Genomic DNA, 27,687 nt, shown 5'->3' with positions numbered 1-27,687 from the left:
AGGCGGCGGACCACCGCTTAGGGGACCGCAGGCTTGGCGGCGAGCGCGGACCCGGGCGCGCGGACGGGCGCCCCGCGGGGTCGGACGGGGCGGGGCGCGGGGCGCAGGGCGGGGCTCAGGGAGGGACAGCCCCGCCGCTCCCTGTCCCGGAGCGCCGCTGGAAGGAGCGAGCGCCGGCGCTCGCGTGCGGGGTCCCCCTCCGGCCGGGGCAGCCTCCCGGGCGCCCGCCGCCGTGGTGGCAGGAAGTCCCCGGGAACTACAAATCGAGGCATGCTGGGAACATTCCCCTGCTCCTCCCAGGAAATGTCCTTTGTCCAGCCCTACAGGAAGCCCCAGTGAGGAGTCAGCCGGGCGGGCGGCCAGTCTGCCAGCCAAGCCCGCGGCCGCCGCCGCCGCAGCACAAGGGCAGACGCGCCGCGCGCGGGGCTCCGGACGGGGCGCGCGCTGCCCTCGCTCCTCGCCGCGCAGGTAGGAGCGTGGCCGCGGCTGGGCTCACGGCCGCCTGGGGATGGGGCTGACCGGGACCCGAGCCGGTCGCCGCGGGGATGGGCTGTGCGCCGGTGAGCGGGTGGCGGAGCGGCTGGGCGAAGTTGTGCCGCCCGCACCGGACCGCTGTCCGCTCCCCCGGGGCGCAGAGGCCCCGCGCGCGTGGCGGGGTGGGGGGAGGCTCTGTTCCCCACCCCCCCCCCCCCCGCCCCCGAGCCCAAGCTGAGCTAGCTCCGGGATCTGTGGCGAGGGGCGGGGAGGAGGCGGCCGAGACGCGAGGGAGGAGGCAGCGCTGCGAGAGCTGGTGGGACCGTCCCGCCGACCACCGAAGGGGGCATCCGAGACCCTCGGAAAAACGAAGCCCGGGGAGGAGCTTGGAAGGCAAGGAGAAGGTGAAGGGCTTTGTGTGCAGCTGCGGACAGGGACCGAGTGTGCTTCCCTCCCCTTGTCTGTCTGCGCCCCCAGCCCCACTCGAGGCCGGAGGGGTGGGGGTGGGGCACTCCAAGGAGGGGCAGCGGGTCAACTTGGGTCCTTGCGAAACGCGTTCCTCCTCTTCCCTCTCGCATCAGCGGCTTGGGCTGCCATCAGACTGGGCAGATGGCACAATAAGGATGAGTGGGTGGGGAGATGGGCAGCAGCTCGCCGCCCCGGAGGGTCGCCGTTTAGCTCTGGTGGGCTTTCCAACCCCCGATGTCCATGTGTGCCCGTGGGCGGGTAGCGGGGCGAAGCTGACGCGCTCACCCGAGGATAATGGTGTGAGTGGAGGCATGGGGTGAGGCGCGTGTTGGGAGGACAGGGCGAGTAGGAGGTGGAGGGGGCGCTGGGTGTACCTAACGGCCAGTGCACATTACGGCCAGGCTTCCAGAATCGGGTTACCACTTCCTCTGGGACTTTCCACGATTTTCCTTTTTCCTAACTGTCCCCCTCCCCCCCAGTAATGAATCACCCACCCCTTACTACAAGAGCCCCGGGCTGGATTCAATTTGGTCGTGTGTGCCTCCCTGCCTTTACAGCGGGCCTATGAGTCCTTTACCTGTGGGGTGACGCGGGTACGCTGCATCCCCTCTGGCGTTATCCTCGTCCCCGGGGGACTGCGGGTGTGGTGAAGGCGGTTGAATGGTGGCTAGCAAGTTAATAGTCTTCGGGGAGCAAGTTAATAGTCATCCATCCATAGTGATGGATGAGGTGGGCAACTTTGAAACGCGGCCCAAGTGCTACTGCTGTATCGGAGCTCACTTGCCTAAGGGACCTCGGTTTCTCCTTTTCCCCCCTTCCCGTCTTTTTTTTTTTTTTTTTTTTTTTTTTTTGTAAATTCTGTATCCAAATGGTTCCCTTCTCTCTTAACAAACCAACATATGGATATTAGTTAACGTGGAATGTATTTTAAGAGCCAAATGAACCTGTAAAAATGCCACTTGGTGGTGAGACAGGAGCAGCCAAGGCTCCTGGTGAGAAAGATGTGTCGAGGCACAGAGCACAGCACTGTTTATAGACGGTTTGTAGGGGGAACAGACTCTTCACGCTGGTGTCTGTAGGAGAGGTGAACCGTCTGAAGGGAAGAATGGAGCTGGGAAAAACCCAGTTGTCCAGGCTGAGGGCATGGGGATGGAGGATAAAGCGGAAAGGTATGTTTCCGATAAAGCGGAAAGGTATGTTTCCGATAAAGCGGAAAGGTATGTTCGTTTGGAAGACGATTTCGAGTTGGAACATTTTGGCAGTGTGTGTGTGTATGTGTGCATGTGCACATGTATGTGTGTGTTGGCGGTAGAGGCTGTTGTTGGCGGAGAATTTGATGTCAGAAGTTCAGCCGGGCCCCCAGCAGAATAAGGTGGCGCCAGAGTGAACCAAAGTCATAAATGGGAAGCCAGGCCACCCTTTGCCTTACGCACAAAGTAAAACGTTGATGGCCTTCAAAAACCACTGGGATTGAGGAGGGGAATGGAGACAAATCAGACTGAGGCAAAGCGGCTGATGCAGCTGCAGTGGGGTGGGAAGGCTGACCTCACTGGAGGCTGTGTGACTAAGGCTGATAAAGTTGCACCACATTTCCTCTCCCTCCCCCCAGAAAGCTTTGGATTTCCTCAAAATCTACATGTTTGCCTAATTTCTAGCATCCATTTAAGGGAAGGAGGAAGGGTAAAAGTTGAGTATAAAGATGATAAATTAAGACAAAGATACTCCCAGCTCATGTAGAGTGGGGAAAAAACCCTCACAAAACTGCAGTGCCATTTAAGAGGTCTGGAGCCTGAAGCTATGCCAGTGTTATGTGGGCTTTTTTTTTTTTTTTTTTTCCCAAACATAGGCTTCACACCCAGTGTGGAGCCCAGTGCCGGGCTTGAACTCACAACTCTGAGATCAAGACCTGAGCTAAGAGTCCGAGCCTTAACCGACTGAGCCACCCTGGCGCCTTTGTGGGCTTTTCTTTGTATCTAAGATGCTGCTTCTTTTCCTTCTTTTGTGCCTTTTTTTTTAAAACCCCCCTTATCAGGTTTCTTAGCACCACATACTATGTAGTGGTAATGTGATCAATAAAGGTATGTCCTTAGTTTGGCATTCAGAACCCTTCACAGTGCCGTGCCCGCTCACCTTGATCCTCCACTGGATCCAGAGCACCCCAAATTACCTACCCATTCTTGCAGCAAACAGTGCCGGTTCCCAGATGCCACAGATATCCTTCCACCAGTGTGTCTCCACCGGATTAAACTCCATGCTTGTTAGGCATCCCGGCACTGCCTCTGATTATTGTCTGCAAATCCTAGCCCAACTGATGGAGCACCCTTCTGGAAGTCTTCCCAGACTTCCCAGTCAGAATTCATCTCATCCCCGTGGTACTTTGTATCTTTTGGATGACTCACACCTCTGGTCTGTCTTGTGATAGCTGGGTGTTCATATTTCTCCCCATCAAACTGTAACCCCCTTGAGGGCAGTGGTCACTCTACCCTGTGCTTTACCTAGCAGTGCAAAACAGGTGTTTATTTGAAAAGCATGAGTAAATGAGGAGTGAGTGAAAGAATGCATATGTCTTTGTTTTAAACATCTATGTATTTGAGAGAAAGAGAGAGGGAGAAAGTGGGGGAGGGGGAGAAACAGAAAGAGGGAGACAGAGCATCTGAAGCAGGCTCTGCAGAGTCCAGTTTGGGACTCGAACTCAGAACCAGGAGATTATGACCTGAGCTGAAGTCAAGAGCCAGTCGCTTAACTGGCTGAGCCACCCAGGGGTCCCAAGAATGCATATGTCTTACTTTATCTCTTTTCTACAAAAAAGGGGATGAAGCCTTTCTCATAGACCTGTGAGGATTCATTGCAATTGTGAACCTAAAGCATCTGGTGCATAATAGTCTGGAACTTTTCCTTTTGCTCCTGGATTAAGAGGCCCTAGAAGGATCTATCACCAAGTCTAGTACAAAGACATTCATTAGAAGTTTGTTGAGTAGGTTCTTTGCCAGCCTACGTTTTCAGACTCTTATAGATAGGGTGCAGAATGGATTAATCCCAGGTGAATAATCAGTGACTTTTTGGCTGGCTCCTGGACGGAAGGAGGTAACTGTTCCCTCTCAATTTTGTGAGGGTGAGATGTGCTTTCTAGAAAGCAGCACTGCAGAGGCTCTCCTGCTGTTTGGAGTGAAGCCACTGACGTCTGTCATGTTGCTTTGATTTTTTTTTTTTTCTAACTTTTTAATGTTTATTTATTTTTGAGAGAGAGAGAGAGACAGAGTGTGAGTGGGGGAGGAGCAGAGGAAGAGGGAGACACAGAAACTGAAGCAGGCTCCAGGCTCTGAGCTGTCAGCACAGAACCTGACACAGGGTTTGAACCCACAAACCGCGAGATCATGACCTGAACCGAAGTCGGACGCTTAACCCACTGAGCCACCCAGGCGCCCCATGTTGCTTTGGTTTTTACAGCCCAAGCTGTCTGCCAGGATTAAAACGTAGTATATACAAGTTACAAGGCAGATCAGGCTCTCAGATTTTCCTCCAAGACACTGCAATTTTGTCGCCCCTCACTTAGCTCTAACTGGACAGCTTTTCATGCTTGCTTTTCCCTTGATCACAGCAACAGTTACAGTTATTGAACACCTGTGTAGCAACTATCGCACTAGATAATTTCCATGCATTGCCTCCGTCTGATGACTTACCTATTATGATTTCCATTCAAAAACGGAGGAAATGGGAGCTCAGAGGGAAGTTAAAGTAACTTGCTTCAAGTCCCAGATTCCGATCTGGAGGTAGACTGGAATTTGGCTCTCTGACTCCCAACCCTGGTCAGAAAGGGTGGATCTTTCCTCACTCTGGGAGAAAACTGCCAGATCTCTCTTCTTTCTTCCTTCACTTCCCAAATTTCCTGCCAGCAACACTGGGTTTTAAGTTCATGCTAGTGGATCTCATTCTGAGAGGTACTGGTTTTTCATAAATTCATTATTCTTATGCCCTTAAACTCCCAGGGCCATCAGCTGGAAAGCTCAGGTTCAGAATCCCTAATAAGACCCTGTAGCACAGAACGGTGCCTCGAATCCTTTTCCCCTCTCTCCCAGCCTATCTGAATTCTTTCTATTCCTCCCTCCGGGCCAAGTCTTACCCCTTCCAAGCAGCCTTTCTTGACACTCCAGGTTACACTCAGCCTCTCCTCTAATTTTCTGCATTGTCTGAAATACCTGAAGGTCAGCGTCTTCCTAATGAAAGCAAACCTGAATAAGCCCCACAGTGGAGGGAATATTTGCGTATTCCCTGCACATGGCAGGAACCATGTGTCCAGAACACAACCCAGCGTGGGGTGGCCCTTCAGGAACTGAGCTGAGTCGACCATAAATTGGTAATGACTGAAAATGCAAAAATGCAGGCATGAAACATTATTTGCATGTTGACAGTTTGGAAGAGAGGTCACTGGGATCATGTTCTTGGTTAATTTTCATCCCTTTCACATGACTGCCGCAAGAAATAAACACCTTCTGGAAATATGCCAGAGCCGACCCCTGTATTGCTGAGTTTCATGAGCTTGACTGACATCACTGATAAATGATTATGGTGTTTTATGGATAATGGGGTAGCATGGGCGGGGCCATTGCTTCAGTACCTCCCCCCTTGATGTCATGCCCACCTTCTCCTGTAATCTTATAGGAAGGTATTGCACATCTGAGAAAATCAGAAGTTTCCCTGCTCCTACAGATATGTTTGGGCCGGGGAAGGTAAGGCTGGGGTGAGGAAGGAAGAGCGTTTGTTTGTTTTTACCTCTGAGAGCAGCATCACTTGTGTGGGGTATGGATTTGGACTTTATTGCGTCCTGTATTGATGGGGATGGTAAAAAAGATCAGCGGCCTCTCCTCTTCGGGTGGAAAAGGCTTTTACTCACCACAAGATCGCATTCATCCCCGAGACCCACTGTGCCTCCTTTTTCCCTGACCTCAAGGCTGTGTAGCACTTTGGGAGGCTGGGTATAAACACAGTGTGCTGTGGGGTGTTTTTAAGCACATGAATCATTTTAAGGCAACTAGTATAGTTCTTAGGATGCCTGCCTTCGTTCCGCAGTCACTCACTGCGCATCTGTAGGCCAGCAAGTTTTCCAGCGAGGTGTGTGGCTGGGCCACATGTGAGTCTTCAAGTTTCCCTTCCTGCAAAGGGTAAAGTATGCATCCTGTACGTGCTGTAAGTTGCTAAACTACGTGTAGTTAGGGGGAAAGATCCTACCTGTTTCAGAGAGGTATTTTAGGTATATATTGTCTCCTGAGAACTTTATTAGAATCTTACCATGAATTAGAAAACAGGAGCCATTCTTTCTGGTTTTTATTAATCAGAAATGTGTCACTTTTATCTCAGTGCTGTGCACATTCATGTGGTTAGCATATCTTTGGTGCTTGAAACACTAAGGCAAAGCACTATTGGAATAACCCATTTCCAGTTGTTGACCACCCCCTCCCCCGCCCTCCCGCCTGCCCCCACCCCGCCCAACACCTAGGAACCTTTGTGTATTTCAAAGAATCACTCTTTTTTCTAGTCTTTTTTATTTTTTAAAATTTATTTTGAGAGAGAGAGAGCAAGCAGAGAAAGAGGGAGCCAGAGAATCCCAAGCAGGCTCCACACTGTCAGTGCAGAGCCTGATGCGGGGCTCGAACTCACGTACCATGAGATCATGACCTCAGCTCAAGTCAACAGTTGGGCGTTTAACTGACTGAGCTACCCAGGCGCCCCTTTTTTCTCTTTTTAAAATAATCTCTCAGGCAGGTGTTGACAATAATTTCTGGTAGTAGTAGGTGGTTTTGAAAGCAGTGATTATTTCATTAGAACGTAACCTCCACAAAGCAGAACCCAGTACAATGGTTCTGTGATGTACATGGTAAGTGTTCAGTGATGATTTGTTGAGTGAGTGAATGTGTTATCTTTTAAAGTATTTCATTTTGATTCTTTCCTAATATGATGGCATTGCCAATTTCCTACCGTGTGATGTGGCAAAGTGTCCATGCTTAAATGTTATATAAGCAGAGGAAATATAGATTGTTTTTCACAAGATGGCCTTTATTTTTTAGAGCGGTTTTATGTTCACAGCAAGGTTGGGCATAAGGTAGAGAGTTCCAGAGTGGCCTCCAGCCCCTACATATGCACAGCCTCCCTATTATCAGCATCGCATACCAGAGCAGTATGTTTGTTAAAAATCCATGAACCTGTATTGACACATCATTATCACCCAAAGTCCACAGTACACGTTAGCATTTGCTCTTGGTGTTGTACATTCCAGGAGTTTTGGCAAATGTATAATGACACGTATCCACCATTTTAACATCATGCTGAATAGTTTCACTGCCCTAGAACGTCCTCTGTGTCTGCCTGTTCATCCCTTTCTCCCCTCTAACTCCTGGCAAACACTGGTCTTTTCACCGTCTCCATAGTTCGCTTTTTCAAGAATGTCATAGAGTATGTAGCCTTTTCAGATTGACTTCTTTCACTTAGTAATGGGCACTTAGTTCCCCCCATGGCTTTTCATGACTTGATAGCTTATTTCTATCTTATATTAGCTCTGAATAATATTCTGTTTTCTGGACGTGCCACAGTTTATCCATCTGTTGAAGGATACCTTGGTTGTTTCCAAGTTTTGGTGATTATTATTAAAGCTGCTGTAAACCTCCATATGCAGGGTTTTATGTGTGGATGTTAAGTTTTCAACTCATTTGCATAAACACCAAGGAGTGAGAATGTTGGACTGTGTGGTATGAAAGGCTCAGTTTTATAAAAAGCTGCCCATCTCTCTTCCCAAGTGGCTGTACCATTTCGCGTTCTTATCAGCGCTAAGAGAGAGTTCTTGTTCCTCTGCATCATCACCATCATTTGATGTTGTCAGTGTTCTGAATTTTTTGCCATTCTAATAAATGTGTAGTAGTGTGTTGTTGTTTTTTTTTTTTTTAATTTTTTTTTTCAACGTTTATTTATTTTGGGGACAGAGAGAGACAGAGCATGAACGGGGGAGGGGCAGAGAGAGAGGGAGACACAGAATCGGAAACAGGCTCCAGGCTCCGAGCCATCAGCCCAGAGCCTGACGCGGGGCTCGAACTCCCGGACCGCGAGATCGTGACCTGGCTGAAGTCGGCCGCTTAACCGACTGCGCCACCCAGGCGCCCCAGTGTGTTGTTGTTTTAAACTGTAGATCCCTGGTGACGTATCATGTTGAACACCTTTTCATAGGCTTATTTGCCATCTATAGATCTTTGGTGAGGTGTCTGTTTAGAACTGTTGCCCATTTTTATTTTATTTATTTTAAATTTTTTAAAAGAATTTTTAAAAGTTTTTATTTATTTATTTTGAGAGAGAAAGCTCAAATGGGGGAGGAACAGAGAGAGAGAGAGAGAGAGAGAGAGAGAGAAAATCCCAAGCAGGCTCTGTATTGTCAGCGCCAACCCCAATGCGAGGCTCGAACTCAGGAATCGCAAGATCATGACCTGAGCTGAAGTTGGACACTTAATGGACTGAGCCACCCAGGTGCCCCTGTTGCCCATTTTTAAATCAAGTAGTTCATTTTCTTGTTGTTAAGTTTTAAGGGTTCTTTGTATGTTTTGGATAACAGGCCTATATGTGATGTGTCTTTTGCAAATATTTGCTCCCAGTCTGTGGCTTGCCTTCTCATTCTCTTGATATATTTTTATATACATGAACTTTTCTTGTTTTTCTCCTTTTGGTGAGTGTACGTGTGCCATATCTATTTTAATGCAAACCCAGCTTACCCCAGAAGTGAGAAATCTCATGTAAAATAAACCTGCAGAAATGTTCCCTCACTTCTTTTTTTTTTTTTTTTTTTTTTAAATAAGGTGAATGTCAATTGAATTTTACTAGACTGTGACCTCAGCCTGGACTAGCTCAGAAGCAGTTGCTGTAAGAACTCCCTTTATTTCTTCCCTGCTCCCAACTAGGTACTTGTATGTATTGATCGAACTGGTAGTTTGGTAAATATTTCTGGTCACCTACTTCCTGTAGAGCATGGACCTTTTTACACACTTCTTGAAGAGCCTCTGTTTGTCCATAGCTTAATTCTGGACTCTTGAGGAAAAGGGGTTTCTAGGCTGATGATTGTATGTAGGTGAGAGAGATAACAAGACTGTAGTAGAAAATGAAAAAACACAAACCCCCTGAAAACGGCCACAGAAGAAGCTTTGGTCTGAACAGACACTTACAATGTTAAATAGACGTTTTCCCCCGTATTTGATTGTATTTCCTGATGTGCCTCCCCGCTGACCCCCTCCCCAACCAAGCAACTTCTAACGGATGATTGTTAGTCTTTTTCATTCATCATTTAACTTCTGTTCATTCTGGTCCTGCTTTTCCTCCAGGGGTGAGCAGAGAAGCAGCTGTCCCGTCACATTGGCAAGAGTCTAGTAGCATTTCCCACCACGAACACAGACACAGCTGTGTGCCACCTCTGTCCTTTGCAGAGCTGAACTGAGTGTTAAAAGCTTAGAGCGGAGGGGAGGACTCCAACAGGACAATCGGATGCAAACAAGGGTGCTGGCATTTGGCCAAGGGATGAGGGTTCTTTTTCTAGAACATTCTGTCTAACTTCTGAAGCTAATCGCCACTTTCTATCATGTCTACTTATTTAGCAGGATAATTAAGCAGGCTTGGCTCTTGGTGCTGACAGGTTATTGGATCCTGTTCGGAGAGCTAGGTAGTTTCCATGGCTCTGCCTTACCTGATGTGATCTTGGCCACATCACTAGATTTCCTGGTCTTGTTAGTCCTTCCTTTTGGGACTGAGGGAGAGAAATAAGGACACCTAATTTTATGCATTTTAAGAAATAATTTGAGGGCTCATTATTGGGGGGGGGTGGGGCGTGGACAACCAAAGTGAGTAAATCAATGTGTTCCCTGTAGGAGCTGGCAGTTGGGAGCTGATAGGGAGGGAGAGAAAACGAATACGATACAAATTATTGTAGTTTTAAAACCTACAGTATTTTAAAAACTAACAGGAGACAGAATAAGATAAGGAAAAGTACCTTAAAGAGTCATACAAAGTGAAACAATAGTAATTCTCTCTGAGCATTTAACAATAATCCTATAGGGTACATATACTTGTTGTACCCATTTTGTAGATGATGAAGCCAAGGCTCCAAGAGATAGAGCAACTTGTTTAAGGTTCTAGAGCTAGAGGCTGGATTCATACAGGTGGCGTGGCTACAGCATCTGAGCTTTTATTACTTCCTACCAGGAAATGCATCGTGCTGTTTCTTGAGGAATAGCATGGCAAGAGAGGAAAAACACAGGGTGCCTTCTGGGAGGCTTAAAGCATCAGGGTTTTGCCTGGGGTTAGCCGATTAGAGGTCAGGGAGGGGTAAGAGAATCTTAGGCTACATTGTTGAAGACTTGGAGTTTATGCTTCTCTGAAGACTATGGCAGAGTCTGTCAGGGTTCTGAGCTCCAAATGGAGTGGTAACTATGTTTTAAGATCAATCCAGCAGGTGGTATGTAGGTGCCTGTAACTGGTAAGAGTGTCTATTGCAGTGATCTCGGCCACAGAAAAAAAAGAGGAAAGAAATAAAAGGAAGGGCTCCGAAACTGATTTGATTGAAAGGGGTGAGGAAGGGTCAGACTCCAGGGTTTTGAGCCTGATGAGTAAGAACAGAGAGGCATGGACAGAAATGGGTACTGTGAGGAACTGATTTGTAACAAAGATTTGGGAGAAGAGCTACTGTTTTTTGGTGGAAACTCATTTAGTCTTCACAACAGCCTTTCAAGGTCACTTGTTTTTCTCATTGCAAAGATGAGGAAACTCTGTCTCAAGGAGGTAAGTAACTGTCCTGGGGGATACACTATGTAAGAGGCAAACCGCCGTTAGAAACCAGGTCTGTTGATGCCTCCTGTCCTGTGTCCCGTGTGATGTTCAGGGCAGTGGTATTAATGCTCCTTGGTGTGATGCTTGGTGCATCATTAGAAACGTGGACCTGGAGTGCACATCAGGGGTTGGGGTAAGAGGTTCAAATACTGAGGTCTCTGGGCAGAGGTGTTTCTCTAAAATTAGGGAAAGGGGCTAGATGATTGAGAGGTGAGAGAGAAGAAAGTGTAGACAAGAACCTTGAAGGCTGACTTGTTTGAGGAGTTCAGAAGAGGAGACAAGGTGGGGCACCTGGGTGGCTCAGTCGGTTAAGCGCCTGACTCTTGACCTCAGCTCAGGTCCTGCTTGATCTTATGGTTGGTGAGATAGAGTCCAGGGTTGGGCTCTGCACTGACAACCAGAGCCTGCTTGCGATCCTTCTCTCCCTTTCTCTGCCCCTCCCCTGCTCTCTCTCTCAAAATAAATAAACTTAAAAAAATTAAAAAAATAAAGAGAAGCCAAGGTGGTAAGTGCTCAGGAGGACTGGGACAGTGTAATATGAAACTCGGGAAGGAGAGAATTTCCACGGGACATGTCTCAGCAGGATTTCTGCAGTCATTTACTGAATCCCTGTTACATATACAAGCACTTTGCGGTGTTGATGGTGTTAACCTTAAACATAAAGGTCAGTTACTTTACCAGTAAAATGGGTTTATTTGGGAAAAACAGAACTGTAACTTGAGACATGCAAGCTTTGGCAAAAGCATAGGCGTGTCCAGCAAGCAAAGGAGAGGAACATTATTTTATGGAGAAGAAGGAGGAAGTGGAAAGAGGTTGTTTTTAATGCAAATCCAGTGGAGACAAGCCCAAGTCTGGGCTGCTGACCTCCCCATTGGCTGAGTTGCAGGGTAGTTGATTTCTTGCAGGAGATGTAATGTACATCTTTTCCTATTGGGGTCTGTGATTGGAGGTTCTTGCTTTAATTGACTTGAGTAGTAAAGGCCATTTCTCTTAGCCTCTCCTTCTACCATCCAGACTCCACTTTAGTGAGGTTTCCTTTTATTAATTTGCACAATGGCAAGATCATAGGAGAAGAGACCACTGGATTTGGAAGCTCAGAAATTATAGCTGGTACTGATGTGAGCCTGACTCTCTAAATGTTAGCCATTAATACTATCTGCTGGGATGGCTCACACCTGGGAAGCCTGTGGTTCCCTGGGGAACTGATGTGTGTGGTGATGAAGTACTTTATCAGGTCTCACTGGCACGGACCCCTCCTTTTCCCAGGAGGCACTGCAGAAGGGAATGTAATATAGTTTGATCGTTGGTTTGGGGCATTTAAAAAACAGTAATGTGAAGAAAAAGTGCCCCTTCTTAGAGTTTCATAATTTGGTAGAAAAATATCTTTTAAAATTCTTGTTAGAATGGAGTGACGGGTGCCTGGGTGGCTCAGTCAGTTGAGCGTCCGACTTCGGCTCAGGTCATGATCTCGCGGTCCGTGAGTTCGAGCCCTGAGTCGGGCTCTGTGCTGACAGCTCAGAGCTTGGAGCCTGCTTTGGATTCTGCATCTCCCTCTCTCTGCCCCTCTCCTGCTCTCTCTCTCTCTCTCTCTCTCTCTCTCTCTCTCATGATGACTTTTCTTTCAGATGCTGTACCAAGGACTTGGAATTATTAATTGTTTACCATAACACTCCATTAACCCAAAGCTAACTCAAATGATTGCTTTCTTTCCTAGCCAACAAGATGTCTGTTTTCTCTAAGAAAAACAGTTAAATCAGAGACCCTTTTTAAGCATCGCACGAAGATAAGTTTGAAGAACACTGTCTAAGGGAAAAATAATTAAAATCAAAATAGAAAAGAAGCAATTAGCAGGAGTCTGGAAGAGAACAGGAAAAATAGGAGGAAGGTAGCATCCGTGATGTGCTGTGTCGGTAAAGCCAGAGCAGTCACCCCGCAAATACGACTGAGCCGGCTGGGGAGTGCACTGCAGGGCACATGGAGCTTGAAAGGAATCCCATAACCTGGAGGGCGGTCCCATTTCTACCACCAGCTCCCCACCTTTGTGAATTCAAACAAGCCACTTATTTTCCCTAGTCCTCATTTTCCTCATCAGTAAAAGGAGGGATCCTTTAAAGACATTTTCAGCCAAAAAAATCGTGCTACTGGCTCGTCATCTGTGGATATTGTCTCTTCGGCAAAATTTAGCTTGTGGTTGGTCTGTTTCTGCATCGCCTCCCACACAGAGCATGCCAAGCTATTACAGCAGGAGCAAGAAGATGTAAGAGGAAGGAGGGTGAATCTGAGAAACCGTATTGGTGGTGATGGGTCATGTCGGATGAGCGTGCCTGGAACACTTTTTTACTCGCCATGAAGTGTGAGCCAGGATTCCTTATACTGCGGAGTTTTGTGTTCCTCCTAGAATCCTTTTTTTTCACCTGGGTATTTCCAAGTTATTATCTGCAGGCAGGATGACTCTGGAGCACTTTGAAGATTTGTTAGGAATGAGTTGGCGACTTTGGCCAGATTTTTAGTTCTTTTTCCTTGGAGAAAAGGAGGATTAGCTAACAAAGCATTTTGCGTCCTGGGTAGGTAATGGCTTGATTAATGTGCTTTGACTCACTGCCCAAGTAAGCAGTTGATGGGAGCTATAAACCCAGGGTCAAACTTGTATAAATTAGCTACATCCCAGAGAGGCAGTGTGTTGGAGTCTTGAGGAGCAACTTAAGTCCCTCTTAGTGCACCTGCCGGGTAACACAAGTGATTAGGAAGTGAGAAGCAGGCAAGCTAAGTGAGATCCAGGGAGGCCCAGATCATCAGCGTGAGTGTTTCAGCCAAGCACTGTCGGCTGCGTGGGGTAGAGTAGAAGGGGGATTAGAACAAAAGTTGCGATGTCGGTGATTGAAGCTCATGTCTGCCCTTAACTGGTACACTCATGGGTAATTCACTTAACCTTTCTGAGTCCCAAGGCTTATGCTTCTGTAAAATGGTGCTGGACGAGACCAGCAGATTCCCCTCTTGCCGGGTGCCTCGTTCTGCTCTGTCATCAGCTGACGTTTGTGTCTGTGCTGCCGCCTGATTTGGGATCTGCTGTCAGCACCTTCTCTTCTCCACCAACCCACCAAAACATCCCGTGGCGTGTGGGGGTGCAGTGGGCTCTTACACCTCTTCCCCCAGACCACTGTGGACTTCTGAAACACTGTGATAGGCAATGTATCATGGGTCCTCCGTAGTAGTGGTTTATAACAGGGTTTGGTTTTGTTTGCCATAAATTCTTTCAGAGTCCAAGGGAAAGCCATGGGCCTTCTCAGCAGAAGAAAGTTTCTACAGACACATTCACATAAGACTGCAGGGAGGTCATGGACTCCGAAGGCTCTCAGGCTAAGAACCCACGCCCAAGAAAAATACCATTATTCTGCTTCCAAGCTTGTATAGGATGCTGTTCTCTGCAGGAAATGCTAGGGGCCGAAGGTAAAGGGGACATTAGGAAACTCTGAGCCTCACGACTGGCTTGGGGACTGTGGTGTTGAAGCCGTGAATGAGCTTGGATGCTACAGTCTCCTTGTTGAGATAAATGCACCACTTCCTGGATGACAGCTGTGTCCTGTGACCAGTTCTGTGTCCCCTTCGCTAAAACGGACAATGTCTGTGAGCTTTTGGTTTCCAGCCTGAAGTGGGAACGTAATACCGTCTAGCTGCTCTCTTTGTGATATGGTGTGAGTAAATTTGCATGGCATTTCTCCGAGGACACTCTCTAAATGTAACAGTTCTCAGCTTGGGCTAGTAAAGTAATTCTGTCCCTGCCAGAGTTCATCTCCTGGAGATCACATTTTCATACGTCACGAGTGTATTAGCTTCCTTTTCACCGACACGCACCCTGACCTTTTTCATCCCCTCAGAAGATCGTTCTGGGGACGACCAGTTACCAATGTACTCAGTCTGTTGGATGCTCGTGTCATTTTGTCATTTTGGCTTTTCCGGGGATAAAGCATTCCTCTGGCCGAGTTGTCAGGACCATGTCCCCTGTCAGGTTTGTCTCCCCTTGGTCTTGGCTGTAAAGTGGCTGGACTAACAATAAGCACCAGCTATGGCAAGATTGTTTTTTGAGTTCCTTGGAAATATAAAAGGTGATGAAAGTGGAAACAGTTTTCTGATGCTATTTTGTATAGAACAGCTATTCTATCATCATAAGAAAAAAAAAAGCTCAAAGCATCAAAGTTAAGTTCCTTTCGTCTCTCCCCTACTGCCTCTCTCCCCAATTCTCGGGGGCTCTATTCAATATTGAGCATCGTAATCAGTCCTGATTTGGCATACTTCGTAAAAGCAGGCTAATCCGTTTGTGGAAGTCACTGATTTTTTTATTACAGTCGGTTCAGCGTTTGAATGAATATAATCAGCCTTAAATTTCAGAAACAAAACGTATGTTTTCCATTTTACAACTTTTTATTAGTAGCTTTCCTGGCAAACAAAGTAAGCAGAGCGGTGTGATAAAACCACATATACCGCTCTGCTTCAGCAGTCAGCTGTGATCACCGAAAGGGCGTCTTATTTTTTCTGTGTCTCTGCCCACTCCCCTGTGTCCTGGACATTTCATTTCAAGTGAAGCAAATTCCAGACATACCATTTCACCTGTAAATACTCCATTATGAATATATTAAAGCTGTAAGAGCTCTTTGTAAATTTATTCCCAATACCAGCACCTTAAAAAAAAAAACAAAACACGAGTAAGTTTCTTACTATCAAATATCTAATCAGCATTCATGAGTTCCCAGTTGTGTTATAATTTGTTTCTGTACCTTAGTTGACTTGGGATTCAAGTAAGGTCTGAACACTGGTGTTGGTTGAGACATCTCAAGTCTTTTGACTTGGAGGTTTCCTTCCTGTGTATCATTCTTGCTATTTTTGTCATTGTTGGTAAAGAAACTGGATCATATGTCTCCCATAGTTCCTATGATCTGGGCTTTGCTGATAATGTTATTCTTATTTTTTTAATGTTTATTTGTTTTTGAGAGAAAGAGAACAGAGCGCAAGTGGGGGAGGGGCAGAGAGAGAGGGAGACACAGAATCCCAAGCAGGCTCCAGGCTTCGAGCTGTCAGCACAGAGTCTGATGCGGGGCTGGAACTCACGAACCGCGAGATCATGACCTGAGCCAAAGTCGGATGCCCAACCAACTGAGCCACCCAGGCGCCCCTGATAATGTTATTTTTAAGGAAATAGGAGTCATGCAAGTATGTGATTTTTTTTTTAATTTTTTTAATGTTTATTTATTTTTGAGACAGAGAGAGACAGAGCATGAATGGGGGAGGGTCAGAGAGAGAGGGAGATACAGGATCTGAAACAGGCTCCAGGCTCTGAGCAGTCAGCACAGAGCCTGACGCGGGACTCAAACTCACGGACCGCGAGATCGTGACCTGAGCCGAAGTCGGATGCTTAACCGACTGAGCCTCTCAGGCGCCCCAGTATGTGATTTTTAAAAACATGTTTTTCAGCCTATGTAACATCTCACTCTGTGCTGAAGACCGTGCAGCTCTAGAGTTTGCAGTTTAATTAGGCAGGAAAATTGAAGCATCAGGAGATGTCTCTACATTTTTCTTCTTGCTTTCTCTGTTGGAAGACACCTTGGCAAATTGTATGCAGTGGTGTCACTTGCCCACTGCTGAAACGAATGGGGCTGGAACACGCCAGCCCGTCTTCATCGGCAACGCCGAACAGTTATTTTGGGCAGAGAATGGGGAGAGCAGTTTTTCCTGTTGAATCTGTAAGTGGGAAACCGGGGTGATTGAATGTATACATCAAATCCCTTGGTCCCAGTGTTCCTCTCTCGCTGTCTGCATTCTCTTGAGGACTGTTCATTCCAGTGGAAATAGGATCACAGAATCATCTGCGGGGGGGGGGGGGACTTCCTGGAGTCACCTGGCCCCATCTGGTAACCTTAACCAGGATTCCAGCATCAGCTCTCCAGAACAAAGCTGTTTGTTAACAATTTCCGCAGCCCACATTTGCCCACCGTGCCTTCTAAGTCTGCTTTCTCCCTCATCCTTCAGCGAAACAGATTATTAAATTGCGTCTCTCTCTGCAGTGGGAGTGTGTGCCTGTAAACATATGTGTGTGTCTGTGTAGCTTTTTGGTTAAGATTAATTTTGATTCTTCCCTGCTGTCCTGTATGGTGCCTACACCCAGAGACCCTGTTCAACTATCTGCATATAGGAATATAGGAATGATTTTTTATAAAAAAGAACATGTTTTTAATGGGTGAATTTTGACTTACAATGGGATTATTGTGGACTTTTTTTTTAAAGCTGTCGTGTGTTACGATTAATTTTATGCATCAACTTGGCTGAACCAATAGGTACACAGATACTTGATCTAACATTCTGAGTGTTTCTGTGACAGAATTTTGGGATGAGATTAACATTTAAATTGGTAGATTTCAAGCACCTGGGTGGCTCAGTTAGTTAGGCATCTGATTTCGGCTCAGGTCATGATCTCACAGTTTGTGAGTTCAAGCCCCATGTCGGGCTCTGTGCTGACAGCTCAGAGTCTGGAACCTGCTGCAGATTCTGTGCCTCATTCTCTCTATGCCCCTCCCCTGCTCACTCTCTCTACCTCTCTCTCAAAAATAAAATAAACATTAAAAAAAACACAAACAAACCTGAAGGCTTATACCTTTAAATGGGTAGATTTTGAGTAAAGCAGATTGCCCTCCATAATATGGATGGGCCTCATCCAATCAGCTGAAGGCCTGAACAGATTTCCCTGAGTAAGGAGGACTTCTCCAGCAGACGTGCCTTTGGACTGGAACGTAGCATCATCTTTTCTGGATCTCCAGTGTGCTGACCCACCCTGTAGATTTTGGACTTACTAGTCTCCAAAATGGGTCAATCCCTTATAGTAACTCTCTTTCTATATACACATCCTGTTGGTTTTGTTTCTCCGGAGAATGCTGACAAATGGTGTGGTGGGGGTGGTGGAGTGGGGGGAGGACAAGTAAGTATATGCCCTGGGTTTATCTGGCTGGCTGTATATGAAGTGGTGTTTTCTATTAAAGAGATGGGAAGGTCATTGGAGAGGCCATCAGAAAAATTGAGATTCTCCTGGCCATAACCCTTCTAGCAAACTTTCGATTTTTGACCTCGTCTGTTTCCCTTTCTGAGCCTCACTTTCCTGTCTGTAAAGGAGTTTGAGCTAAGGGGTTTCCAGCTCTAGGATTCCATGAAATACAGGTGTGGAGCATTTGAGCCAGCTGTTGATGAGGTATCTGAAGACAGTTCTGAGGACTTACCAAGTGCAAGATAAGAAAAGAGGCTGAGGCTGTGTACCAGGTAGTGGTCGTGGTACAATGCCAAGCAGAGTGGAGGAAAAATATGAACAGAGGGGATACTCTGTGCATCAGGTAGGACATTCGAATCGGTTAAACGTAAACCATGGACGAGTAAATGCCTGCCTGAGAATCTAGCTTTTGCGACTTCTCGTCTGATGGCGGATGGTCTAATTTTGAGGGCGCTTAGAATCTGTCTGTGAATTGCAGTCATCCTTATTTTTTGCAGCAGGAGTAGGGTGTTGGTGAAGGCTTGACAGCTGTGACAAGCTGAGGCCCCTCTGGCCAAACTGAGGGGCCCCAGCACAACCAACAGACAGGAAATGCCTGACCCCAAGGACATTCATGCTATTCTTGACTAAAGAGATTGGAAGGCGTCTCAGACTAGCTCTGACCACTGGGGTTGTGAATTGATTTCTCTGTGGCCTTGGTTTAAGCCTTTCTCTTTTTTTCAACCCGGGCTTCCCCCTCCAGGTTAAAAAAAAAAAAAAAAAAAGCAGTAACCACAAGGAGGAAACCGTATTATTTTAGCTTCTCCTGTCTGGACAGTACTTGGTACTTAGCTGCAGTCATCTTCTGGCTTTCTGTGGGAAATGAATGTTCACCTCATGTGGCAGCCTGCCACTCAGGAGGGTTGGCGTTTTGGGTTGGGCAGTCTGGGTGTGTGACTGGGGAAGTCAGCTGCACCCTTTGGATATGGACACCTTGTCCCGGATCACCGGAGGCATCTGTGCAAATGTGGTGGGGTGGATTTCTTTGCCCTTGCCTTCTTGCTGACCGCAGGCTCTCCCGCAAGGCGGCAGGACCCTGCTGGCCATATCCCCTGAGAGGCTGGTGCTAGTTGACTGTTTACTCAGTTGGTGCTGAGGACTGACAAATGATTAACCCCCTGGAATCCCTGGTTAGGCCCCAGTTATGGTCATGAGTTCAGCCTTTTGGACCGCAGACTTCAGATTGTTTTTCCAGTATTCTCCCCCTGTCGGGGTGTCTTGGCCCTGCCTCTGCTATGGAAACCCTCCCCAGGGAGCGAGTGGTGTGCAGGGGGCGTGGGAAGTGAAGGCTGGAGGCCTCGGACCGCCGCGGGGGAGGTGGGGAGGCCGGCCAGCCCGAAGGGAGGTAAGGAAGGCACCCTCTAGAGGACTGGGGGACAGGAAAGGCGCTGCAGCCTGGAGGAGGCGGAGTGGGAGCCGCTCCTGGCCCTCCGCCCAGCCGCTTCCTTCCCCTGACATGACAGCCCCGCTGCCCTGGCTCCTGGCCACCTGGCAATGGCCGTGGCACATGACTCCCCCACCCGCTGGACCTGGGAGGGGGAGGTCTGTGCGCAGGCCAGCCCCCTCCGCCTGCCCAGGGCCCCTGGGGGGCCGCGCGCACTCCCCCAGGTTCCTGGGGCTCAGGGCTCAGCAACTGCCAGCACTCCTCCCCACCCCCCCGTTGGGGTCCCCCCAAGGCAGGGGGCCAGTCCGAGTCCTTACTCCACCTAGGAGCTGCGTCACCTGGAGCTCATCTACTGAGCCTCGGCATTCTTGACGCATAGAACAGGGTGGGTGACCCTCCATGTCTGCCTCACGGGATCATGGGATTATTGGAGTCAAATGAGCTGCATCGCCCATCAGGAGACGTCTCACCACAGGTGCCTGGGAGCACCTCGCTCCGCTCCACCCCACCTGCCCTGGCCAGCGGTGGCATGACCCTGTGCCATGCGTGCCAGATGCCCTGGAGAAAGACAGCCAGTGCTTGATCTTTCAGGAAGGTGAGGGAGAGGGGTGTGCTTGTCTGTGCCCCCACCCCCTGCTCCCGGGAAGTTCCCTCAACTCTATGAAGTGGTGAGCCTCTTGCTTTTGGAGAGGGCTAGGTTTGCATAGAGCCCCAGAGGGGGCCTCTGGGAAAATGTGCCAGTAAACTCCGGGTAAATTCTAATTTCTGTATGTGCTACTGGCCTCACCTCCTCTTCCCCCAGCTCTTTCCCTCCTTTCCCTCCTTTCCTTCCTTCCCAACATCCTTTATCCCATTTACTTCTACTCTGTAGCATTATCCTCAAATTGATGTGATCAGTCTTTGAAATGGGGTCGAGTTTGTGTGGAAGGCACGTGAGCATTTTCATAGTGATTTTATAGGATAACGAACATTACCCTTTTTTGAGTGGGGAGGTCTGGGGTAGGAGTAGAGGACATGAAAATATTGCAAGTTCTAAAAGCTAGGATTTGAGCAGCCTTGGCCAAGTTGACTGATCCCATCCTGAAGTGATCTGCACCCAAGAGAAAGGTGTGGGGGGAGGGGGTGGGCATTTGGGGAGTTAACCACTTGCTGTGCTAGGTGAGGAAACAGGCTGCAGCTGAAAATGTCTAACGAAGCTGACAGGGGTGCCTTGTTGGATTAACTCTCCCGTGTACCGTATGGCAAGCCAGAAGAGGACTCAGGTACATTCAGACCCAGCCTGGCTCCAGAGGGGGCAGATACTTAAAGTCACACAGCACAGTGGCTGTGCTGGCCAAAAACCTGGGCTCTTCCCCATTGCTGCTAGTGCAATGATTAGAAATAGATGCAGAATTAATCTTGTCTGCCTGACTGCTCCCACCATTGCCTGTTTGGTTCCCCCCACCCCACCCTACCCTTAAACTTCTAACTCTTCTGCCTGGGAGGAGGCTGTCCCTTACACACAGTGGAAGTCAGGGTTTACTGAGCCATGCACCTCATTCAGCTTGCTTATACACTCTGAATACAGGATCCCTTCTCAACATCCCCAAACCAATATGGAACTGAATCTTCTTCCCTCACCCCTGCTCCCCCAAGCAACTAGCCCCTCCCTGGTGGTCGTGTCCATAGGGTGGGCTGTTCATTAATAGAACCTTTAGTTGCCAGGCCAAAGGAAGCTCTGCTTGTAAGACTATACCATTTATTACATCTCTATGCCTACGGCTTTTACAAATCTTATAGGATATAAGGCACAAATCTAACAGGCCAGGCGGTACCATGCTTGTTCTTACGGGTGCAGAATCTGAGGATGAGCAAGGTTAAGTAACTTGCACTAGCAGAGTAGTGGACAGAGAGGAGAGGATTTGAACCTCGGGCAGTCTAGCCGCACATCTGTCACGGGGCCCTGCTACCCATTCGTTATCCACCCCTTGGCCTTGCCCAAGAAAACACGTTGCTAGCTTTTATTTTGAGAATGAATGGGAAAGGAGTTGGAACAAAAAGTGCTTACAGCACTATTGACGGACACTTCAGTTATACCGCAGTGTTTAGATAACGGGTCTAAAGATGAAGTCCTCTCTAGGTGGAGACAGACACAACTTCTGTCCTTGTCTTTTTGTGGTTTTTAAAATAATTGTAGTCTTTCCTTTAATGTATTTTGTCACATTAGAGACAAAGTTGGCTTTTTTGCTGATAAAAAAAAATGTATCTTTATTGTAGAAAATACAGATGTTCACAAAAAGGAAGAGTGACCCCAAGTGACACACTAGGCTTCTGGCTAAGAAGATGGGCCCTGGAATTCTCTACTGAGGGGCTCAAATCTCTGTGGTGCCCCTGATGACTTATATGACCTTGAGCTAGTCACAGTTTCTGTGTCTGTATCTTTGTCTCCGGAGTTGAAGATCATACACTTCATCATTCGGTTAAGATTAAATGATGCACAACCCTTACAAGTGGCCAAGAGATCGCTGATTAGCAGCTCAATAAATAATGTTCTGGTTTTCCCCTCTGAACCTGTATATGTGTGTGTAGATATACATATACTAGTATGCATATACTAATAAAAAATGAGTTTTTTTTTTTTAAAGAGCAGCTAGTTTTCACCTAACAATATATCATGACTGCTTTTCCTTACTTCTAAATAGCCTTCTCTGTTATTTGATGGCTGCCTGGGACCCCATGATGTGAGGGCATGAATGGAACTGAATCCATGCAGATTTCCAGGTCTGCTCTAACATTCATGCACTTGCAAATAAATCTGAGTAGATGTTGCACCATGAGTGGTGTCGCCCTAGGTGCCAGGAGCTTCCCACCCTTTTTAGAGCATACCTAATCTTCCCTGTCCTGGTGCAAATGAGGATCTGGGCATGTTCCCTTCGGGAGCTCAGAACTTTCTTCATTCTGAGTGTGGCAGCTGTGAACTTCTATATTTCAGCCCCATCTGGGGAACTCAGCCTCTGCCTCTTTTCCTTTCTCCCGCTTAAATCTATACAAACTATGTTTCTTTGCTTAGTATCTCTGGTATGAATTATCTCTTGGTTCCTGAAAAATCGCAAATCAGAAAGTACTCTCATTCTGTGTTTGCTCTGAGGTACTCAGAAGGTCTTGTGTCCTTTTTAAAAGGGTTTAGAGGTGAAATGCTAAGCTTCAGCTCAGCAGGGAGCCTGATGTGGGGCTCGATCCCATAACCCTGGGGGCTGAAATCAAGAGTCAGATGCTCAACTGAGCCACCCAGGCGTCCCAGAACCTGCATTTTGAACTGTATATATTCTAAAGGAGCTCAGCAACATTCCTGGACACTGCTGACTGAACATCCTCAGACAAAGCCATTTTCTTATGATGTTTAAGGGACAGGCATGAGTTTTCACTCTAATCTAGGGAGTATATCCTCACCTTTGAGAAAGGATAGAATTTGCTACTTAGGGCAGCGAATCTGCCAAAATTATGGTGGTGCCCCTGTGTCTGAGGTATGCTGGAAACGGCATCAGGACTTCAAGAGAAATAATCTGTGTATTTCATATTAAAAATAGAAATGACAGGTATATTCCCATGAGGATCAATTTGTAAAAAACTCAAGAGTTATCAATTCCTCTCTACAGTGTTTTCCAAAGCACTTTTGTTAATGTTTCCTTTGGACATCCTCCCTGGGAGAAAGGCTAAGTAGCATTGTCCTCCTTGCACTGATGAGGACACTAAGACAGGTGAACTGACTTGCCTTGGGCCTTGGAGTAAGGCTGGCAAGAGCCTACAGAACCAGGGTTGCCTTGGGGAAGTCCTCTCAATAGAGGCAGGAAAAGCTCCCAGCCAAGGAAAGAGCATCTTGCTAGTTCAGATGCTGCTGAGGCATGGAAAGAGCTGGACACTTCAGAGTCTCAGTTCAAGATCTTTGCTGCCTTGAGCTGAGCTGTAGGAGTGATGGATGGCAGGAGCCCATTAGTTTTGGCTCAACTGCTCAGTCTTGGCAAGGGGCCTTTAAACCTGATGTCTAACAAAAGGTTTAGGAATCCGATGTCATTTTCTTCCTGCAGTTCACATGTTGGCCTGTTCTGTAGAGGGGTTACCAACTATGTGAGGGTCATGTTCCTGTTAAGGGCTTTCTACAATTAAAGTATATTATATAAGGCAAAAGATGTAATGAGGCTATAGAGATGGCTTCTAATATAGAGGGTCACTGCATCTGCCTCCACCCCTAGCTGACCTGCTACAGCTTGAATTATCTTGACTCACTGCTCTTAGGAGAGCGGTAGGTCCTCATTGGTTTAATGAGGTTTTCCTGCTTAGAAGTTAGTCTAAGGCTAACAGGGCCTTATTTTTGAGCTTTATGTTTTCTCAGCTGAAAACTGGGTGCAGCCACCATGAAGGCTAAAAAGCCATGTTGATAGAATAATCCACTTCAGATATGGAAGCAGATTAACCTGTATCCAGCGGGAGTCAGCATGTTAGCCTCAGAGTGCCACTGTTCCTACACCACCCAGACCAGCCTCCTTTGCACTCAGTTCTGTGCGTCTTAAAATGAGAGGTGGAGCAGAGATTTGCCATCTGGGGCATGGAACTCTACACGTTTTCTTGGACTGTGCCACTGATTTTCATGGAAATCCAAGCCAGATACGGTGAGGGCAGGAGGCCAGACTGACATGACCTTTATCTGTGTTTTGTCTGGAACAGGGGTCCCTGGTCCCGTCCCTTGTCCTGTTCTTCCCGGATGGAACAAGAAGATAAACAGGGTGTGTGTGAAGCCCAGGACTCAGAAGACGAGGGGATGGGCTCTGATTTTGAGAACTCTGAAGACAGGGAACGGGACCCAGAAGAAACGGGAATGGGCTCTAATCCACAGGATGCACTCAAGAGACAAGACCACCCAGAGCCAAAGATGGGCTCCAACCCACAGGACGCAGCTCTAGGAAGGGACCCAGAGGAGAGGGAACTGGTGTCTGACATCTGCCCAGGTGAGGACGAAGCTGGCATTTCCTTGGAAGTTGTCCCACTCACCATCATTTCTAGCTCTTCTAGAGTTAGAACCAGGGGTGGCATTCGTTGCGGGAGAGTCCTTTAGTGGACACCATTAAACAGATTCGGTGCCACTGAAAGCCTGAGGAACAGCCTCTTCTTGAGTCCAGCCTGAAGTGGGATGTAACTGGTTAACACGGGTGAAGAGGGTAACTCACTGACGCGGCACTTTACAGTATGCAGAACACTGCTATAAATGAACACCTGGAACCACACGAGAGGGAACACAGCTCGGATCAGAACCTACCTCATCAGGGTGTTGGGAGAGTTCAGATGAGTTGTGCATAAAAACTTAGCACAGCACTGAGCAAATAAAGCATCCAGGTGTTTACAGTTACAGTCATCATCTTTGTTTGCAGATAAGTAAACTCAGTGGTAAGTGACTACCCAGGTGCATGTCGATAATGCCCAGAGGGCTCAAGGCCTCTGCTAAGTCCCTTGCTACTCCTGACCTGGAAAGAGTAAGTGCTGGCCCTCCATCCACCTCCTTGGTTCCACCTTTGGGCATTCGTTGCTTCATACTGCCCTGTGCGTGCCTGGGGGACAGAAGTGAACTCAAATACCTTATGGCCAAGACTGTGGAGTTACATTCCTTCCCCTGTGACACATCCTGGACTTCCTACTGCCCTCCCCTGCAGTGTGCACAAGCACGTGGTCTTTTCATATCCTAGTAAGCTTCCGGAGTGCCCTCTGCTTAGAGATGGCCACCAGAGACGGACAGGTGTGCGTTTTGAGTCAGTCTCTAAGCTCTAGGCCCTGCGCTCACTCTCCCTGCCCGGCCTACATAGTAAAGCCCTTAAGTTGGGGTTGGTTGTTGTTCCACCCCAACAAATTATAAAAATCAGCCCATTACCTGGTTAGGACAGGTGGTCTTTTCTTGTGGTTGGCTGGACTGGTCTTGTCTTTGGAGGCCAGGGCCTGGAAACGCATTGGGGGCTGCTAGAGTGAGCCAGTCTGTCCCTAGATCCCACAGAGCCCCACCTGCTCAGACTTGACCATTTCAAGCCGACTGTCAGGCCTTCAGATGTGTACCGTGGGTGGGGCCTGGGCCCAGAGGCAGCTGCTGGAAGAACTGGCCCCCCAAGGGAACAGGTGAGTGAGCCTTTCCCAGGTTTCAGAGCCCACTCTCAGGTAGGCCTTCCCCAGGAGGTACCAGGTGGGAAAGAGCCTGGAATCATGGGGGCCCTGGAGAGACAGGCTTGAGAGTACCTGGGGAAGGGGATCACTCCGTGGCCCATACTCTAAGAGGCTGGTCTCCTCTAGGTTTACCTTTGAGCGCCAAGTATGGTCACCCCCCACTGCCACCTTTTCTGTTGCAGAGGGGCTGCTGAGTGAGGAAGAAGGGGCTGCTCTCCGCGAGGAAGAAGATTACCCATCTGGTGTAGCTGAAATGGCGATGTTCCCGGGACTGTCTGAGTCGGACAGCATTTCCCGCAGCCCCCGGGAAGAGGAGGAGGAGGAGAGCGCTGGGGAGAACCCGCTAGACGAAGAGGAGCAGCCGCCCCCTCCCATGCTTCCCTGGCGGCGGCACCTCTCCCTGGGGAGTCGGCACCGGAGCGACAATCCTGCCCACCGCCGCTTCCGCCGGCTCCACCATCCCATGGCCATGGACCTCGGGGAGCTCGACAGCCTGATGGCCAGCATCATGGACGCGCCCACCATCTGCCCCGACTGCGGGGAGAGCTTCAGCCCCGGCGCCGCCTTCCTGCAGCACCAGCGCATCCACCGCCTGGCCGAGGCCGCCGCCGCTGCCAGCCTGGAGCCCTTCGGCTTCGCGGGCGAGTGCGGCGCGGTAGTGGGGATGGTGGGCGTGGGCGTGGCGGGGGGCTTTGGGGCGGGGCCCGCGCTGGCCCGGCCCCCGCGCGAGAAGCCCTTCCGCTGCGGGGAGTGCGGCAAGGGCTTCAGCCGCAACACCTACCTGACCAATCACCTGCGCCTGCACACGGGCGAGCGGCCCAACCTGTGCGCCGACTGCGGCAAGAGCTTCAGCTGGCGCGCCGACCTGCTCAAGCACCGGCGCCTGCACACGGGCGAGAAGCCCTACCCCTGCCCCGAGTGCGGCGAGGCCTTCAGCCTCAGCTCGCACCTGCTGAGCCACCGGCGCGCGCACGCGGCGGCCAGCGGCGCGGGGGCGGCGGCGCTGCGGCCCTTCGCCTGCGGCGAGTGCGGCAAGGGCTTCGTGCGCCGCTCGCACCTGGCCAACCACCAGCGCATCCACACGGGCGAGAAGCCGCACGGCTGCGGCGAGTGCGGCAAGCGCTTCAGCTGGCGCTCGGACCTGGTGAAGCACCAGCGCGTGCACACGGGCGAGAAGCCCTACATGTGCTCCGAATGCGGCGAGACCTTCAGCGTCAGCTCGCACCTCTTCACGCACAAGCGCACGCACTCGGGCGAGCGGCCCTACGTCTGCCGCGAGTGCGGCAAGGGCTTCGGGCGCAACTCGCACCTGGTGAACCACCTGCGCGTGCACACGGGCGAGAAGCCCTTCCGCTGCGGCCAGTGCGAGAAGCGATTCAGCGACTTCTCGACGCTCACGCAGCACCAGCGCACGCACACGGGCGAGAAGCCCTACACGTGCATCGAGTGCGGCAAGAGCTTCATCCAGAGCTCGCACCTGATCCGCCACCGCCGCATCCACACCGGCAACAAGCCGCACAAGTGTGCGGGCTGCGGCAAGGGCTTCCGCTACAAAACGCACCTCGCGCAACACCAGAAGCTGCACCTGTGTTAGGGCTGGGCCGCAGGGAGGCTGCCCTGGGGGTGGGGTGGGGTGGGGTGGGGTGGGGGGAGCATGCAGGGGAATAGATGTTCTGGGGATAGGCCATGTAGAAAGAAATGGGAAGGGGCGGGAGGGGCAATCGGAGAGTGACGGGGGGGAGTCTTTTGGTGTTAGGGGGTCTTGAAGGGGAGGATTGACTAAGCGTTGTTTGGGGGTCTTATATTTTGCCTGCCTCCTCCCGCAGGAGGGCACGCTTGGGGGAGATGTGCTTGAGCGGGAAGACTTCTTCAGGTGCACGCAGTAGGGGGTGAAGAGCACGGGGGCGGGGTGGGGGGAGCAGGCGCTTTGAGGACCTTGAAGAAGGGGGGGCGGGGTGGGGGAGTGAACAGGATGGCAGGCAATAGGGTAGGTAGGGTGGTGATGGCCTGTGAAAATCGGGAGAGGGCGTGGTTAGAGTGAGGATTATGGGATAAAATAAAAGGAAGGTATGAATAATTCTATCCTGGTCTCACCGGGCGTTAAGTCAGTGTTGGAACCCTGTCCCCCCATCAGCTGTAGTCCCATGAAAAGTAGACGAAACCTTGTCGATCCTATGGGGGAGGATATTTTATATATTCTTCCCTTCTTTTCTCTGAGCCACAGTTAGCTGCTATTTTGAGGCATCCAGGGGAAACTGGGCAGGAA

The 27,687-nt window shown here is 49.2% G+C and overlaps 1 protein-coding gene across 1 annotated transcript; it reads left to right on the top strand.

Annotated features, from left to right (window-relative positions):
* The first annotated feature begins 428 nt into the window (after window positions 1-428).
* On the top strand, window positions 429-27,349 carry ZNF697 (zinc finger protein 697). Its single transcript, XM_030325816.1, has 3 exons — window positions 429-468; window positions 23,943-24,223; window positions 25,604-27,349. Exons 2-3 carry the CDS (start codon window positions 23,980-23,982, stop codon window positions 27,013-27,015), a joined length of 1,656 nt encoding a protein of 551 aa, XP_030181676.1. The 5' UTR covers window positions 429-468; window positions 23,943-23,979; the 3' UTR covers window positions 27,016-27,349.
* Window positions 27,350-27,687: the final 338 nt, after the last annotated feature.

The sequence above is a fragment of the Lynx canadensis genome, chromosome C1 (assembly GCF_007474595.2).
Source record: "Lynx canadensis isolate LIC74 chromosome C1, mLynCan4.pri.v2, whole genome shotgun sequence".
Lineage (NCBI taxonomy): Eukaryota > Metazoa > Chordata > Mammalia > Carnivora > Felidae > Lynx > Lynx canadensis.
Note: the sequence above shows the minus strand (reverse complement) of the source record. Positions and strands in the feature narration are given on the sequence as shown.

Bases quoted from the DNA above. Each gene is read 5' to 3' on its own strand.
- ZNF697 (XM_030325816.1), top strand. From the start codon at position 23,980: ATGGAACAAGAAGATAAACAGGGTGTGTGTGAAGCCCAGGACTCAGAA. The intron at 24,224-25,603 runs GTGAGGACGAAG...TTTCTGTTGCAG, and splicing joins GGTGTCTGACATCTGCCCAG to AGGGGCTGCTGAGTGAGGAA.